We start from the raw sequence: 15165 nt of genomic DNA on the forward strand, positions 1-15165 counted from the left end.
GACACAGTTATTCCTTTCTTCCATTAACTGCCTGGGGGTGGAGCTGGGAGGAGTGGGGCAGAGGTGATGGTACTGTTTTTTAGAGGTCCTGTTGCTGACCACTTGCCAACAGCTTTTCTACGAATTTATAGGACAAAGACCTGAAGGATTGGAAAGAAAAAGAGATGCAGAGCAAAAGCTCGCCAAACAAACGTTGGCTGATAGTGCCTCGTGGAACAGAGTCAGCTAAGAAAGAGCCTGGTCTCAGGAAAAACTGTCTCCCTGCAAAATGAGAGGAAATTAACTGGCAAACAAAACTTCCCTCAAAAACCCCATACCTAGCCAGGCTTAGTGGAATGTGCCTGTAGTCCTAGCATTTGAGAGGCTGAGGCAGGACGATGCCTTGAATCCAAGAGTTCGAGGCCAACCCAGATAACATAGTGAGACCTGTTTTTCAGAAACAAAAACAAAACCCACACTCACTGTGATGTAAAAGTTGTTTTTATAATTCTTCAGTGAATGAGGATTACTGAATTCTGTTTAATCTTATGCCACATATTATGGTGGATATGAAATAGGTAGAATGCGTGGCAGTAAGTGTAAAGTAGAACTGGAGTTGAAGCCTTAGGAAGGACCATGAGGGCAGGACTGCTGGTATTGTGTCCACTTAAAAAAAAATTCTGTAACCATACTTTCTTTGTTATCTTAAAAGTTCTCTGTACCTCTGCTCTCTTTTCTTGGCACAGTCTCCCAAAGTAATGGAGTACCCCTGTGGTTTCAGTTACTATTAATATATTGATGGTACTCAAATCTCTCACCAATCTCTCTCCTGACTTTCAGATTTTCTAGACTCTCCTTAGAAAACCCACATTCTTCTAATAATTATTAATGCAGTGCAACAGTTATCAAACTTGGCTACATGCTATAATCACTTGGAATGTTTATGTAATTCTTGAAACCTAGGCAATACCCGGGATCAAATAATAATTAATCAGACTTTCTGGATATGGGAAGCAGGCCTCAGTAGTTATTAGAGCTCTGTAGGTGATTTCAATGTGATCCTAGTTTGAGAAACACTTATCTAGGCAGTGGAAATGGAAAGGAACATCATTGCAAATTACAAGTACAATATAAAGGAGTAATTGTTTTGACTGGTAGTTAAACAAATAGATGCAAGGAGGATAGTAGCAAAATCAAAGATTTTGATATACTGACAAGAATAGTATATCTGGAATCCAGAGATTTGAGTATAAGACCTGACAGGGCAATTTTTCAACTGTGTAAGGCACATCATTTAACTCCCTTTTTGCCCGCATAGCCTGCTATGTAAAACTGAAATCTGCCCTACCTACTTCTTAAAATTGTCATGAAAATTATTGGAAAAAAAAGAAAATCATAAATTTTTATAATTATACACTTTGGGACAAAAATCAAGGTAGTTTTGTTTTGTGTTTATTTATTTATTTACTTTCAGTATTTAGGATTGAACCCAGGGATGCTCTGTCACTGAACTATACCCTCAGTTCTTTTTCTTGTCTTTTTTTTTTTGGTACCAGGAATTGAACTCATGGGCACTCGACCACTGAGCCACATCCCAGCCCTATTTTGTATTTTACTTAGAAACAGGGTCTCATTGAGTTGCTTAGTGCCTCGCTTTTGCTGAGGCTGGCTTTGAACTTGGATCCTCCTGCTTCAGTTTTCTGAGCCCCTCAGTTCCTTTTACTTTTTTTAAAAATATTTACTTTTTAGTTTTAGGTAGACACAATATCTTTATTTTATTTTTAAAATATGTGGTGCTGAGAACCGAACCCAGTGCCTCACGCATGCTAGGCAAGCGCGCTACCACTTGAGCCACATCCCCAACCCTCCTTTTACTTTTTTGAGACAGGGTCCCTCTGAGTTGCTGAGGCTAACCTCAAACTTGGGATCCTCCTGTCTCAGCCTTCTGAGTAGCTGGGAACACAGGCATGTACCACTGTGCCCAGATTAATTTCAAAATTTAACTTCATATATACACATGTATGCATATATATGTGTATGTGTGTGTGTATATATATATAATATATATATATATATATATATATATATATATATATATATATATATAATGTATAAATACATATTTTTGTGTGTGTGTTTGTGTGGTGTTCTACCACTGAGCTACATCCCCAGCTCTTTTTATTTTTTATCTTGAGAAATAAAAATAAGTTTCACTAAGTCGCCCAGGCTGGCCTCAAACTTGTTATCTTCCTGTCTCAGTCTCCCTAGGAGCTGGGATTACAAGAATGTGCTAAGGAACCCAGCTTAATATTATTTTTTAAAATAATTTTCACATTTACAAAATAATTAGAAAAAAGGGACAGTAATCCTGTATATTTTTTCACCTAATTTCCTTACACAAATGATCCAAATGAGGAATTAAAACTGATTTTAAAAACCCTATTAATCTAGAGGCCTAATTCTAACTCCATCAAATTATCCCTCTCATGTCCTTTTTTTTTTTTTTTTTTTTTCCTTTTTCCTGTAGTTGTATATGGACAGCATGCCTTTATTTGCTTATTTTTGTATGCAATGCTAAGGATGGAACCCAGTGCCTCACACATGCTAGGCAAGTGCTCTACCACTGATCCACAACCCCAGCCCAATCTTGGTACTTTTGAAGATACTGGTCAATTATTTTGTAGATTGTTTCTCATTTTTGAATTTGTCTGATGTTTCTGCATTAAACTCAGCTCTCACTTTTTATTTGCTTATTTTTTGTTTGTGGTCCTAAGGATCGAACCCAGTACCTCACGCATGCTAGGCAAGTGCTCTGCCCCAGCCCCTCCGCTTTTACATTTTTGTGAAGAATACCGCGGGAGTGATTTTGTACTTTCCTCATTGCACTATATTGAGAATCTGCTAAGAAATTTCCCATCACTAGTGATATTAACTTTGATCACTTGGTCAAAGTAATGTCTGACAGATTTCTGTAAAGTTATAAAATTTCCCTTAGTAACTAGTAAATATCTTGTGAGGAAATACTTTGATACAAGGCTATACGTTTGATTTTAAGTGACTGGGAGAACTATTGACAGAAACAGGGAAATAAGGCGTAAATAGAGCAAGAACTTAGAGCACATAAGTTTGCAGAATTGGTAGGTGTGTGGCATCTGTTTGACGGGGTTCTAGCTTGCCTTCAAAGGTGAAGTTAGATGTGGCTAGTCCCCAGCAGGGCTGGAAAAGATCTTCGAGAGATGTTATTAGTGGCTGTGGAAAGTTTACACAAAACCCTTCCTCTCCACTGACAGCGCCACCTTAGAAATCGTCAGGTTTGGGCTGCACCACCATGCCCTCCTGAGCCCTAGCAACCTGAGGCCAAATAGACGTTTTCCTTCTCCGGATCTCTCCGCTTAGTATCAAAGGAGGAGGACCAGGTGGGCAACCGGAGCGGCACTGGTGGCTCGACGCGCACGCGCCTAAGAGGGCGCGGGGCGGGGCCGCGGCGCGGAGGCGGGGCCGCGGCGCGCAGGCGTCCTAGCGGCGGGTCCCTGTGGCTCGGGATGGAGGGTGAGTGAGTAAACAAGCCCGGGCTGGGTGGTGGGGCCGGCCTCCGCACACCGCCGCCGCCGGGTCAGGAGGGAGGGAAAGGCGAAGTGATCTGGGAATCGGGAGGAACCCGAGGGATACACTACCTGCCTGGCCGCGGGTAGCAGGGCGCCCCTTCCCGTTCCGGGGTCTAGGGGACCGGGGGCGACAGAGTGAGAGAGCCCCCAGCGAGGACTGCGTCTGAGACTGGATGGGCTGTGTGTCCTGAAGGGGGAGCGGCGGGGGCGGGCCCCGAGACGGGGAATCCCGTTGGAAGGAGGGGTGGGCCGGTGGGCGGGAGCCCCAGCGCAGAGTGGGCCCGGGTGGGCGGTGGCACCTGCGGGGGCCCCTTAGCGAGGTGGACTCCCGGGGATCTGGGGCTGTGCAAGGGAAAGCCCAGAGACCTGGGCTGAGCTTGCGATGTCTTTGGGGGATGTTGAGGAAGGGATGGCAGTAAAAACAGGGCCGGAACTACAGCGAGGGGAGTGAGGCTAAAGAGCAAAGTGTAAGGGGGCAGTGACTCTCAGCATACTGCAAGTGCAGAGAGAACCCTTCCTTACATTTTGCCTTCCAGGAGCTTCTCTGGCCTCATCTGCCTTATTCCAAACCCAGCCCTGAATAAGAAGCTTCCTAACCTCCAGACTTAGGCTGGCACCAATTGCGCCCACCCAGAGGCTTCTCCCGAGGATCAAATGATATAAGTGAAAGTGCCTTGGAGCAGAGTAAAGCTGTCATATTTGGGACAAGCCCGTTAGAAAATGTAGGCCAAACTTTTATTTCGGTAAAAAAGTGACTACTGAGAAATTGTTTGGGGGACAGGGAGGAGAAGTGGTGTGAAAGGATGCCGCCATTGGAATATGGAGGGTGGACCTTTGATGGGTAAAATACAAGATTATAAGCAGAGTAGCCTAGATCTGAAGCCTAGGGCTTGGCGGGGAAAGATGAGAGAAAAGGGTCACAGACAGGAACAACTGGGTGGGCCCAAGGATGGAGTTGAAAGTGTGAGTCTTTCTCTAGTTTTCTACTCTGAATAGAAAAATGCTCCACTCGGTGATCTTAAGATAAGGAAACCAGTATTGAATTAAGTTTCCAGCCTGAGAAAACTCTAATTCTAAGGTTTCTGTAAGAGCTTGTCTGTTTTTAAAAAGCCCTGGGATTCTGTGTGGCATAGAGGAAAGAGATGACAGACTTACATAGAAGAGAGTGTGAGTAAGGAGATAAGTATTTAAAAACAAATAAAGACAGAATAAGGGGCTGTGGGAAGCCATTCTTGCACGTGATTGGGCACCTCCCTGATTGGGTGTGAGGCGTTCTGGCTAAACTGTATGGGAACTAATCCCCACCCTTTCCAGGTGCGAGAGCCCATCCGTGTGGGGGTGTGACTGACCATTGACCCTGAGACCAATTGCTGACCCTGACCTTGGAATGCTGTCCCCCTCGACCTTCATTGGATGGAATTTTCCCCTGAATTTCTTGTTCCCCAATAAAAGGCCACTCCCTGGCTGCTCTCTCTCTCTCTCCTGCTAGTCTGTGTAAACCTCGCTGCCCCACCAGGTGGCTTGAGGCAGGAGCCAGAGGGGAGAGCCATTTCAGACCTGGTCAAACAAAAAGGTAAATTGAGTTTGTGTGTTTATTTTGATCTCACTAGTTAACTTCTATGCTTCGAACCTCTAGTATGAAGCCAGCGTGCTGGTTGCGAGGTGGAAGGGGCCATCCATAATACTATTATGGGCAAGATTCATGTGTGGCCAGGCATAGATGGCCCAGGCCTCTAATCCCAGCGACTGGGGAGGCTGAGGCAGGAGGATCGCATTCAAAGCCAGCCTCAGCAAAGGTGAGGCGCTAAACAACTCAGTGAGACCCTGTCTCTAAAGAAAATACTGGGACTGGGGTTGTAGCTCAATGGTTGAGCTCTTGCCTGGCATGGGTGGAGCACTCGGTTTGATCCTCAGCACCACATTAAAAAAATAAAATAAAATAAAGATATTGTGTCTATCTACAATTTAAAAAATATTTAAATAATATAAAATACAAAAATAGGGCTGGGAATGTGGTCAGTGCCTCTGAGTTTAATCTGTGCCCCCCCCCCCCCCAAAAAAAGAAGATCCATGTATGGTGTATCACAGTGTGAATCAGTTCTGCAAAAAGCAAGAATGTTTGTTTTATTCATTGATGTACACCCAACCACCTAAATAGTGCCTGGTGTGTAGTTAGTAAGTGCTTAATATATATTTATGGAATAAATAATAGTAATAACATTTTTGGGACTGGAACTCAAGAGATAATGGATCCTAGTTCTGCCACGGAACAAGTATATGTGAGCCATTCCTGGAAGTTGATGCTAAAGCACAGCTTAAAAATTCTGAAGTGTAAACCTGGTGCAGTGGCACTTGCCTACTTGGGAGGTTGAGGCAGGAGGATTGTAAATTGAAGGACAGCCTCTGCAACTTAGTAAGACCCTATCTCAAAATAAAAAATGAAATGCGCTGGGGATGTAGCTCAGTGGTTAAGCTCAGTGGTAGAATGTTCCTAAGTTCAATCTTCAATACAAAACAACAACAAACTGTGAGGCAGGGGATGGACATATGGAGAAATGTGAAGATAATTATACCTGATAGGTGAAAAAGGAAGAACTGTGCTCTTAGGGAATACCTCCATGCAGGAACGTTCCAGCTTATTTTGTTTGTTTTCTTTCGTCCACACTGTGTTCTGGGTTCTTTCCTACCTTTGTAGCCCATCAGTGACCATCATTTGGGACTTCAGTGCTCCAAATCCTAAAGTCAAAAGTTACTTAGTAAGTAGTTGGCGTTTAGTGCTTCTGATAAGTTATATTCCCTGACTCATTTATCCTAATAATTTGATTCAAAATTGACTGAAGAGTCTTGATTTTATTTATTTATTTTTAGAGAGAGAGAACTTTTTAATATTTATTTTTTAGTTTTCGGTGGACACAACATCTTTATTTTTTATTTGTATATGGTGCTGAGGATCAAACCCAGTGCCCCGCGCCTGCCAGGGGAGTGTGCTACCCCTTGAGCCACATCCCCAGCCCTTGCTTTAATTTTTTTTTTTTATATTTATTTTTTAGTTTTCGGCAGACACAACATCTTTGTTTGTATGTGGTGCTGAGGATCGAACCCGGGCCGCACGCATGCCAGGCGAGTGTGCTACCGCTTGAGCCATATCCCCAGCCCTTGCTTTAATTTTTTAATGTTTATTTTTTTTTTATTTACTTCTTTGATAATACTAGGGATTAAACAAAAGGCCTTGCAGTTGCTAGGCAAGCACTATGCCACTGAGTACATCCCCAGCCCCACTCTGTTTTTATTGAATGAAAATGAGCAGTCACTAAATATTAAGCTTTGTGCTGGTGTAGTACAGCCAAGGTAGGGCTCTCACATGAGATTGCTTTAACTTCTCTAAATCAGCACTGTACACCCCAAGAGCTAGCATTTTCCTCTGGGTCTCCAAAAACTAATCTTACTTTGAGTTTTCTCATCACCATCTCCAGTGCAAATGACCTGATTCTCCTAATGAAACAACTCTAGAGAATATTAATGTTATTATTTGATTTTAAGTTAGAATTCAGGGTCACAGTTTCCTATTAGTAAGGTTCTTTATGTGTGTATAGTGCCCAGAAGCTCAAACTAATGACAAATGTAAATATCTTGCAGAATTGGGAGGGTATATATTTAAAAATGCTTAATAGCTCCTAGTTGAGGGATCTATCCAGCTGTGTACCTCATTGCAATTATTTAATAGGAATGTTGATGAAATTGATGATCATCATAATGACACAGTTAAGTCACTAGAGCTCTTTGCTGAGGTACCACGGAGCTATATCCCTAACCTAGTATATAGTTTATGGATGATTTTTTTTTGTTCCCCTGAGAATAGTACTTTTGAGATGTGTTGTGCATGTAATAGGAATTGTTTATCCTTTTTAATTGCTGAGTAGTATTTCACTGTGTGTGTGCGTGTGTGTGTGTGTGTGTGTGTGTGTGTATGTATATATGTATCCATTAGCCAATGTATTCATCTTTGTGTTTACCTACTTTTGGCTATTTTAAATAAAGAGGCTTGAACATTTGTGTATAGATCTTTGCAAGGATGTATGCTTTCATTTCTCTCAGATAATTGGAAATGTTATATATAATCTTATATTTAGCTTTACTTATTTATTTTTTTGTGGTACTAGGGATTGAACCCAGGGGCACTCTACCACTGAGCCCTACATCCCAGCCGTTTTTATTTTTTATTTTGAGATGGTCTTGCTAACTTGCTGAAGCAGGTCTCAAACTTGAAATCCTGCTGCCTCAACCTCCTACTGTGTCCAGCTTTAATTTTATTTTAGAAATAAAAACTGGGAGACTGTTTTGCCTAATGGCTATGCCATTTTGCCTTTCCACCAGCAATATATGAGGATTCCACTTGCTCCAGCATTTTTGCTGTTGTGACTAAAGGACCCAGCCAGCACGATTATAGAGGAGAAAAGGTTTATTTGAGGGCTCACAGTTTCAGAGGTCTTAGTCCATAGATGGCTGGCTTTATTTCTCGGGGCTCCAGGTGAGGCTGAACGTCATGGCGGGAGAGTGTGGCAGAGGAAAGCAGCTCACATCATCAGGAAGCAGAGCAAGAATTCCACTTGCCAGATACAAATATATACCCCAAAGCCTAATTCCCACCTTCTCCAGCCCCACCCTACCACTTCAGTTACCACTCAGTAAATCCCTATCAGGGGATTAATTCACTGAGTGGGTTAAGACTCTCACAATCCAATAATTTCTCCCCTGAACCTTATTGCATTGAGCTTTTGGGTGACACCTTACATACAAACCATAACAATGTTCCCACCCACAACTGGTATTATCAGTCTTTTCTATTTTTGCAAATTTAATTTGCATTTCTCTAATGGCTAATGATGTTGAACATCTTTTTTTGTTCTTATTTGCCATTTCTGTCTTTTTTTTTTTTTTTTTTAAATTTTTGGTACTTGTACTGGGTTTTGGACTCAGAGGCACTTTACCATGAGCCACATCCCCAGCCCTTTTTATTTATTTTATTTTATTTTTAGTTGTAGATGGACATAATATCTTTTTATTTAATTTTATATGGTGTGGTGCTGAGGGTCAAACCCAGTGCCTCACACGTGCTAGGCAAGCACTCTACCACTGAGCTACAACCCAGGCCCTATGTTTTATTTTATTTTTTTAAGATTTTTTTTTAAGATGGACACAATATCTTTATTTATTTAATGAATTTATTTTTTTATGTGGTGCTAAGGATGGAATGCAGTGCCTCACATGTGCGAAGGCAAGTGCTCTACCGTGAGCCACAACCCCAGCCCCTCTGAGCCCTTTTTATTTTTTATTTTGAGACAGGGTCTTGCTAAGTTGCTGAGGCTGGCCTTGAATTTATGATCCTCCTGCCTCAGCCTCCCAAGTCACTGCAATTGCCTCTGCACTTGGCATTCCTAACTTTTTTGGAAAAGTATCTGTTCAGTGTTTCCCTGTTGGGGGTTGGGGATGTGGCTCAAGTGGTAGAGCACTCGCCTGGCATGTGTGAGGCACTGGGTTTGATCCTCGGCACCACATAAAAATAAAATAAGGATATTGTGTCCACCTAAAACTAAAAAATAAATATTAAAAAAAAAAAGATCAACAATGTTTCCCTGTTGGGTTATTTATCTTACTCTTAGAATTGGTAATATAAAGATTCATGCCCCGGGGCTGGGGTTGTGGCTCAGCAGTAGAGCACTCACCTAGCATATGCAGGGCTCTGGGTTCGATCCTCAGCACCACATAAAATTAAATAAATAAATAAATAAAATAGAGGTATTGTGTACAAAGCAAAAAAAAAAAAAAAGACTCATGCCCCAAACAGCATATGTTTTGGTGTTTTGTCTTCAATGTACAAATGAATATAACGAAAGGCTCATCAGTACTTAACTGGAATATAAGTGCTGTTTTGCATATTTAAATAACTAAAAACTAGTTCTAATAGAAATATGAAGTGTTTTTATGTGTGTGCTATTCCCTTTGCCCAAGATGGATGACCCCATTTGTCTCCAGAGTGTTCTAGTGAATGTTGATTTTTTTTATTTGCCTTTTTTTTTTTTTTTTTTACTTTGATATGATAGTTGTTGGTTAGGATCCAGATGCTGTGACATCTTATGGCTGTGTTTATTTTAATCATATCCATCTGTTCCCTACAGTATATTTCATCTTCCTCAAACACCCTGTGGGGACTGACCAACTGCCAAATAAACTTTTAGAGACATTGAAGACCCATTAAAAAGCCAAGTGAAATAAATATTGACTCATGGACACAAAACATTCAAATATTGCTTTAATTGTAAAAGGAGGAAGTATGGCTTATTTTACAATGTGACTGGTTAAAACTTAATGGCATTTTAGTGTATATGTATATATTCCTCTGGCCAAATAAAACACTTGAGAGAAATTAGAAATGGTGACATTTAATTGTTGGATTATTATGATGTGTTTGCTGTCATCTATATTGTAGGAGATCACATTTCAGTTATAACTCCTTTCTTTAATAAAAGTATTGATATTTTCCTGTGGCCATTTCCTCTAAGAAATCTACACAGACACCCAGCAGCTATGGATAGAATAAGTTCATTTCTTACTTGATCTCCAGTTTTTTTTTTAATATTTATTTTATTTTTTTCATTGTTTTCGGCGGACACAACATCTTTGTTTGTATGTGGTGCTGAGGATCGAACCCAGGCCGCATGCATACCAGGCGAGCGCGCTACCGCTTGAGCCACATCCCCAGCCCCGATCTCCAGTTTTAAATGGATGGAGCACTCTGCTCTAAGTTTGCTGTTTTAAAAAGAGAAATCAGTCCAAAAGGACTGACTGAGAGAGGGATTGTAGTTCAAAATAATTTTTGTGTTTTTTTGGGTGGGGGGACCCAGGATTGAACTCAAGGACACTCGACCACTGAGTCACATTCTCAGCCCTATTTTTTGTTATTTTATTTAGAAACAGGATATCAGTGAGTTGTTTAGCTCCTCACTTTTGCTGAGGCTGACTTTGAACTTATGATCCTCCTGATTACAGACGTGCACCATCCAGTCTGGCTCTCAAAACCATTTCTTAAAGGAGGTTGTGTTGTTTCTGTGAGTTATAATTTATAACAATTGGGTCATTTGGGTCTTAGGTAAAGTAATATAAGACTTTTTTCTTTTCTTTTTTTTTTTTTTTCCCTCACAGTAATGGGGACTGCCACTGAGCTACATCCCAATTCTTCTTATTTTTTAATTTTGAGACAGAGTCTGGATAAACTGCTAAGGCTAGCCTCAAATTTATGAATCTCCTGCCTCAGCCTCCAAATTGCTGAGATTATAGGCCTGCAGCTATAATCTGTTATCTAGTTAGCCTAAGATTTCTGAGAGAGCTAGTTTTATCCTTAATTTGAAACATATTTCATTTCCTGTATCAGACTACTAGTAAGTTTTTGAAGGCAGAAGTTATGTGAACAATCACTTAATATTACCTGTGATTATGAGGTATGGCCTTTTCCTGTGTGTATTGGCACCAAGGATTGAACTTGAGCCTTGTACATGCTAGCCAAGGGCTCCAGCACTGAGTACCATCTCTGGACCCTATTTATTTATTTATTTGTTTATTTGGTACTGGGTTTTAAACCCAGAGACGCTTAACCAGTGAGCGACATCCCCAGCCCTTTTTTCATATTTTTATTTAGAGACAGGGTCTTGCTAAGTTACTTTAGGGCCTTGCTAAATTGCTGAGGCTGGCTTTGAACTTTAATCCTCCTGCCTTAACCTCCCAAGCTGCTGGGATGACAGGGTGTTGCTATGTTATCGCCCAGGGTGGTCAGGAACTTCTGAGCTCAAGTGATCCCTCTGCCTCAGCCTCCTCAGTAGCTGGGAATACAGGCATGCACCAATGACTACACTGGCTGGGATTCAAATTCTTACATTTTGTTGTTATTTCATTCCCTTCCCCAGAAAGATAACATTTAACTCAGGGGAATTCTGTTTTGTTTTGTTTTCTTTTCTTTTTTGTGGTATTGGGGAATGAGCCCAGGGGTGCTCTACCACTGAGCTATATCACCCACCCTTTTTATTTTGAGATAGGGTTCTGCTGTGTTGCCCAGGCTGGCCGCAGACTTGGCAATCCTCCTGACTCAGCCTGCTGAGTTGCTGGTATTATAGATTTGTGCCTCCATACCTGACTGGACTGTTTTAAAGGGCTTAAATCACTTGGTTTGAGTTAGTAGGAAACAGAAAATCTCTCTGCTTCTTTATTATTCTTTCTTCTTTTTCCTTTACATTAATTCAGTATTGGGGGTTGAACCCAGGGTCACTTTACCACTGAGCTACATCCCAACCCCTTTTATTATTTTTTTTTAATATTTATTTTTTAGTTATAGGTTGACACACAATATCTTTATTTTATTTTATTTTTTTTATGTGGTGCTGAGGATCAAATCCAGTGCCTCACGCGTGGTAGGTGAGCGCTCTACCTCTGAGCCACAACCCCAGCCCCACAACCCCTTTTGTTTGTTTGTTTATTTATTTATTTATTTATACATGTGAATGGAAGGATAAAATAACATCAAGTATTATTGAGACCTGACTTGCATCTAAAAGCAATGGTAGCAGACACCTTCAAGACTTCCTAGTTTGGGGGAAACATCCTACTTAAGGGCATCAGGGTCTAAATCTACTACAGTGACTTAATAAAATCACTATCTGTTTTCTTTTGCAAAGCTGAACATTTGTTTTGCCTTTTTGTCTGGCCATTCCTTTGAAGAACAGAGACACATCATAAAATCGAGAAGTTCTCCTGGTATTCTACAAAGTAGGTAAAGTATGTTACAGTATGTCCTTTAACATTTTGAACCTTAATTTCAGTATTTAAAAATGTGACTTTCAGTGTTATCAATTTCTATATGTCTTGCTGCTGATGGGAGATAAGATTATGTTGTTGTCATATTCTACTTTTATTACTAGACAGACATGGAGTAGATTTAGGTAATTTAATAGGTAACAGTTTTTTAGTGGGTGGGTCTTTCTGTAAAGCTCTTGGATATGAACTTTGCTCTGTTAGTCAAAGCAGTGAATAGTTTTCCCTATGTCCAAGAAATCTAACTTCCTAATATCTCCAGGAGAACTCTGTGTGTGTGTGTGTGTGTATGTGTGTGTGTGTGGTCTTAGGGATCCAACCCAGGGACTCACATGTGCTAAGCGCAGAGCTCTTGCCACTGAGCTATTCTACAGCTTGAAAGCTTAATTTAAAATGAGTCACACACAGGACAGAAACTAAGCATTTTGACAATTGGACAAGGAATTGCTGATTTGAAATCTTTTAAAAATTGATACTTTTATTAGACTAGTGTATTTAAGTTCTTTAAATGTTATGTTTTAATGAATAAGTTTAGGGGGAATGAAAGCATAATTTGCAGGCTGGGGATGTGGCTCAAGCGGTAGCGCACTCGCCTGGCATGTGCGGGACGCCAGGTTCGATCCTCAGCACCACATAAAAATAAAATAAAGATGTTGTCCACCAAAAACTAAAAAATAAATATTAAGGGCTGGGGATGTGGCTCAAGCGGTAGTGCGCTCGCCTGGCATGCATGCGGCCCGGGTTTGATCCTCAGCACCACATACAAACAAAGATGTTGTGTCCGCCGAGAACTAAAATAAATAAATATTAAAATTCTCAAAAATAAATAAATAAATAAATATTTTAAAAAAGAAAGCATAATTTGCTATATTTATGCAAATTTGAGGAATGCTTCATTTCAGGGTATAAAATGCTATTTTTTTTTTTTTTTTTTAATAAAATGCTATTCTTTCTCTCTCTTTAGAGTATAGCAAAATGGATATACCAAATCCTCCAACTTCCAAATGTATCACTTACTGGAAAAGAAAAGTGAAATCTGAATATATGCGACTTCGACAACTTAAACGACTTCAGGCAAATATGGGTGCAAAGGTAAAAAACTGTTCTCAAGTGGGTGTGGTGGCAACATGCCTATAATCCCGGATACTCAGGAGGCTGAGACAGGAAGTTGGAAAGATTGAGGCCAGCCTGGGCAATTTAGGAAGACCCTGGCTCAAAAGGAAAGGTAGTGAGCTGACAGACTGAGGATTTGCAAGACCCTAGTAGGTTCAATCCCCAGTATTAATAAATAAATAAATAGCTTCCAAGTGAAAGATTGCAGATTTCATTATGTTTCTTCAGTGTTGAGGATTTGAAATTTTTTCACTTGTGCTTTGATATCTTAATCTTTTTCTTGGCTTTGCTAGGCCTTATATGTGGCAAATTTTGCAAAGGTTCAAGAAAAAACCCAAATTCTCAATGAAGAGTGGAAGAAGCTTCGTGTCCAACCTGTTCAGTCAATGAAGCCTGTGAGTGGGCATCCTTTTCTCAAAAAGGTACTACAGGGGTCAAAACCTGGCCTTTCCCTCTTTCTTGGACATAAAGTTTTTTTCTGTTAGAAAATAAATAAATAAAATAGACACAGCTATTATAGTCAACCTTGAGCAATTAGGAGAGTAAATCAGTAAAGAGTAATTTTGTCACCTTTTTTCTCTTCAATTGATAATTGTGGGGGCTGGGGTTATAGCTCACTGGTAGAGTGCTTGCCTAGCAAGTGTGAGGCCCTGGGTTCAATCCTCAGTACCACATAAAAAATAAATAAATGTATTGTGTCCATTTACAACTAAAACTATTTTTAAAATAATAATAATTGTGATTTTTTTTTTTTAGTTAAAAAACAAAGATATTTAAGGGCTGGGGTTGTGGCTCAGTGTAGAGCATTTGCCTAGCACATAAGGTACTGGGCTTGATCCTTAGCACCACATAAAAATAAATAAGTAAAATAGAGATATTGTGGCCATCTATAACTAAAAATTAAAATATTTTAAAAAAAGACATTTATTGTCTGCTTCCCTGGACTCTGTATCCAAGCTCCAAATCAACTCTATGACTTGATCCAACTCCTAAAGTACTTTTATATTGGGAAATGAATGCTCTGGGTAATGGACAGGAGTATATTGATACCTTATTGTAAATTTATTTATTAGGTTGAATTATCATCATAAAAATAATTCTAGTTTCTCTAGATTTGTGTGTATGTGGGGGGGGGATGCGGGGAATAGAACTCAGGGCCTTTTGCATGCGAGGCAAGCACTCTACCAACTGAGCTACATCCCCAGCCCAATGTTTTTTATAAATAAATGAATTTTATTTATTTGTTTATTTTAATTTGTTGTTGTTGTTGTAGATAGACACAATACCTTCACTTTATTTATTATTTTTATGTGGTGCTGAGAATTGAACCTAGTGCCTCACACGTGCTAGGCCAGTGCTCTATCACTGAGCCACAACCCCAGTCCTATAACTATAATTTCAATATTACTTTGTTTTCCTGGGTACTGTCCCTATCAGCTAAGTCTTAAAATTTACATCCTTAGGAAAACTTCCTCATCTTCATCTCATCCTTTAGAACTTTCAGAGGCCCTTTTCTATTGTGTACACTCCAAGGAGACCAACAGTTTTAATTGAAATAAACATCAGTGGAGTATGGCAATCACTGGGATGGACTCTGTAGAGTATGCAA

At 40.2% G+C, this 15165-nt stretch overlaps 1 protein-coding gene across 9 annotated transcripts in view; it reads left to right on the forward strand.

Moving 5' to 3' along the window:
- The first annotated feature begins 3462 nt into the window (after nucleotides 1–3462).
- The window catches only part of Ezh1 (enhancer of zeste 1 polycomb repressive complex 2 subunit), a 34973-nt gene continuing 23270 nt past the window's right edge, over nucleotides 3463–15165 (forward strand). For 2 of the 9 annotated variants that reach the window (XM_071603371.1, XM_071603375.1), the window contains exons 1-6: nucleotides 3476–3528; nucleotides 4121–4306; nucleotides 4899–5157; nucleotides 12308–12398; nucleotides 13408–13535; nucleotides 13850–13978. In XM_071603371.1, coding sequence (XP_071459472.1) covers nucleotides 13419–13535; nucleotides 13850–13978 — 246 coding nt within the window. In that variant the 5' untranslated portion in view covers nucleotides 3476–3528; nucleotides 4121–4306; nucleotides 4899–5157; nucleotides 12308–12398; nucleotides 13408–13418. Of the gene's footprint in view, nucleotides 3529–3569; nucleotides 3592–3616; nucleotides 3668–4120; nucleotides 4307–4898; nucleotides 5158–5320; nucleotides 5381–12307; nucleotides 12403–13407; nucleotides 13536–13849; nucleotides 13979–15165 lie in introns of those variants that run through there. The other 7 variants (XM_027947013.2, XM_071603373.1, XM_071603372.1 and 4 more) reach the window with 7 other exon arrangements.

The sequence above is a fragment of the Marmota flaviventris genome, chromosome 17 (genome assembly GCF_047511675.1).
Source record: "Marmota flaviventris isolate mMarFla1 chromosome 17, mMarFla1.hap1, whole genome shotgun sequence".
Taxonomy (NCBI): domain Eukaryota; kingdom Metazoa; phylum Chordata; class Mammalia; order Rodentia; family Sciuridae; genus Marmota; species Marmota flaviventris.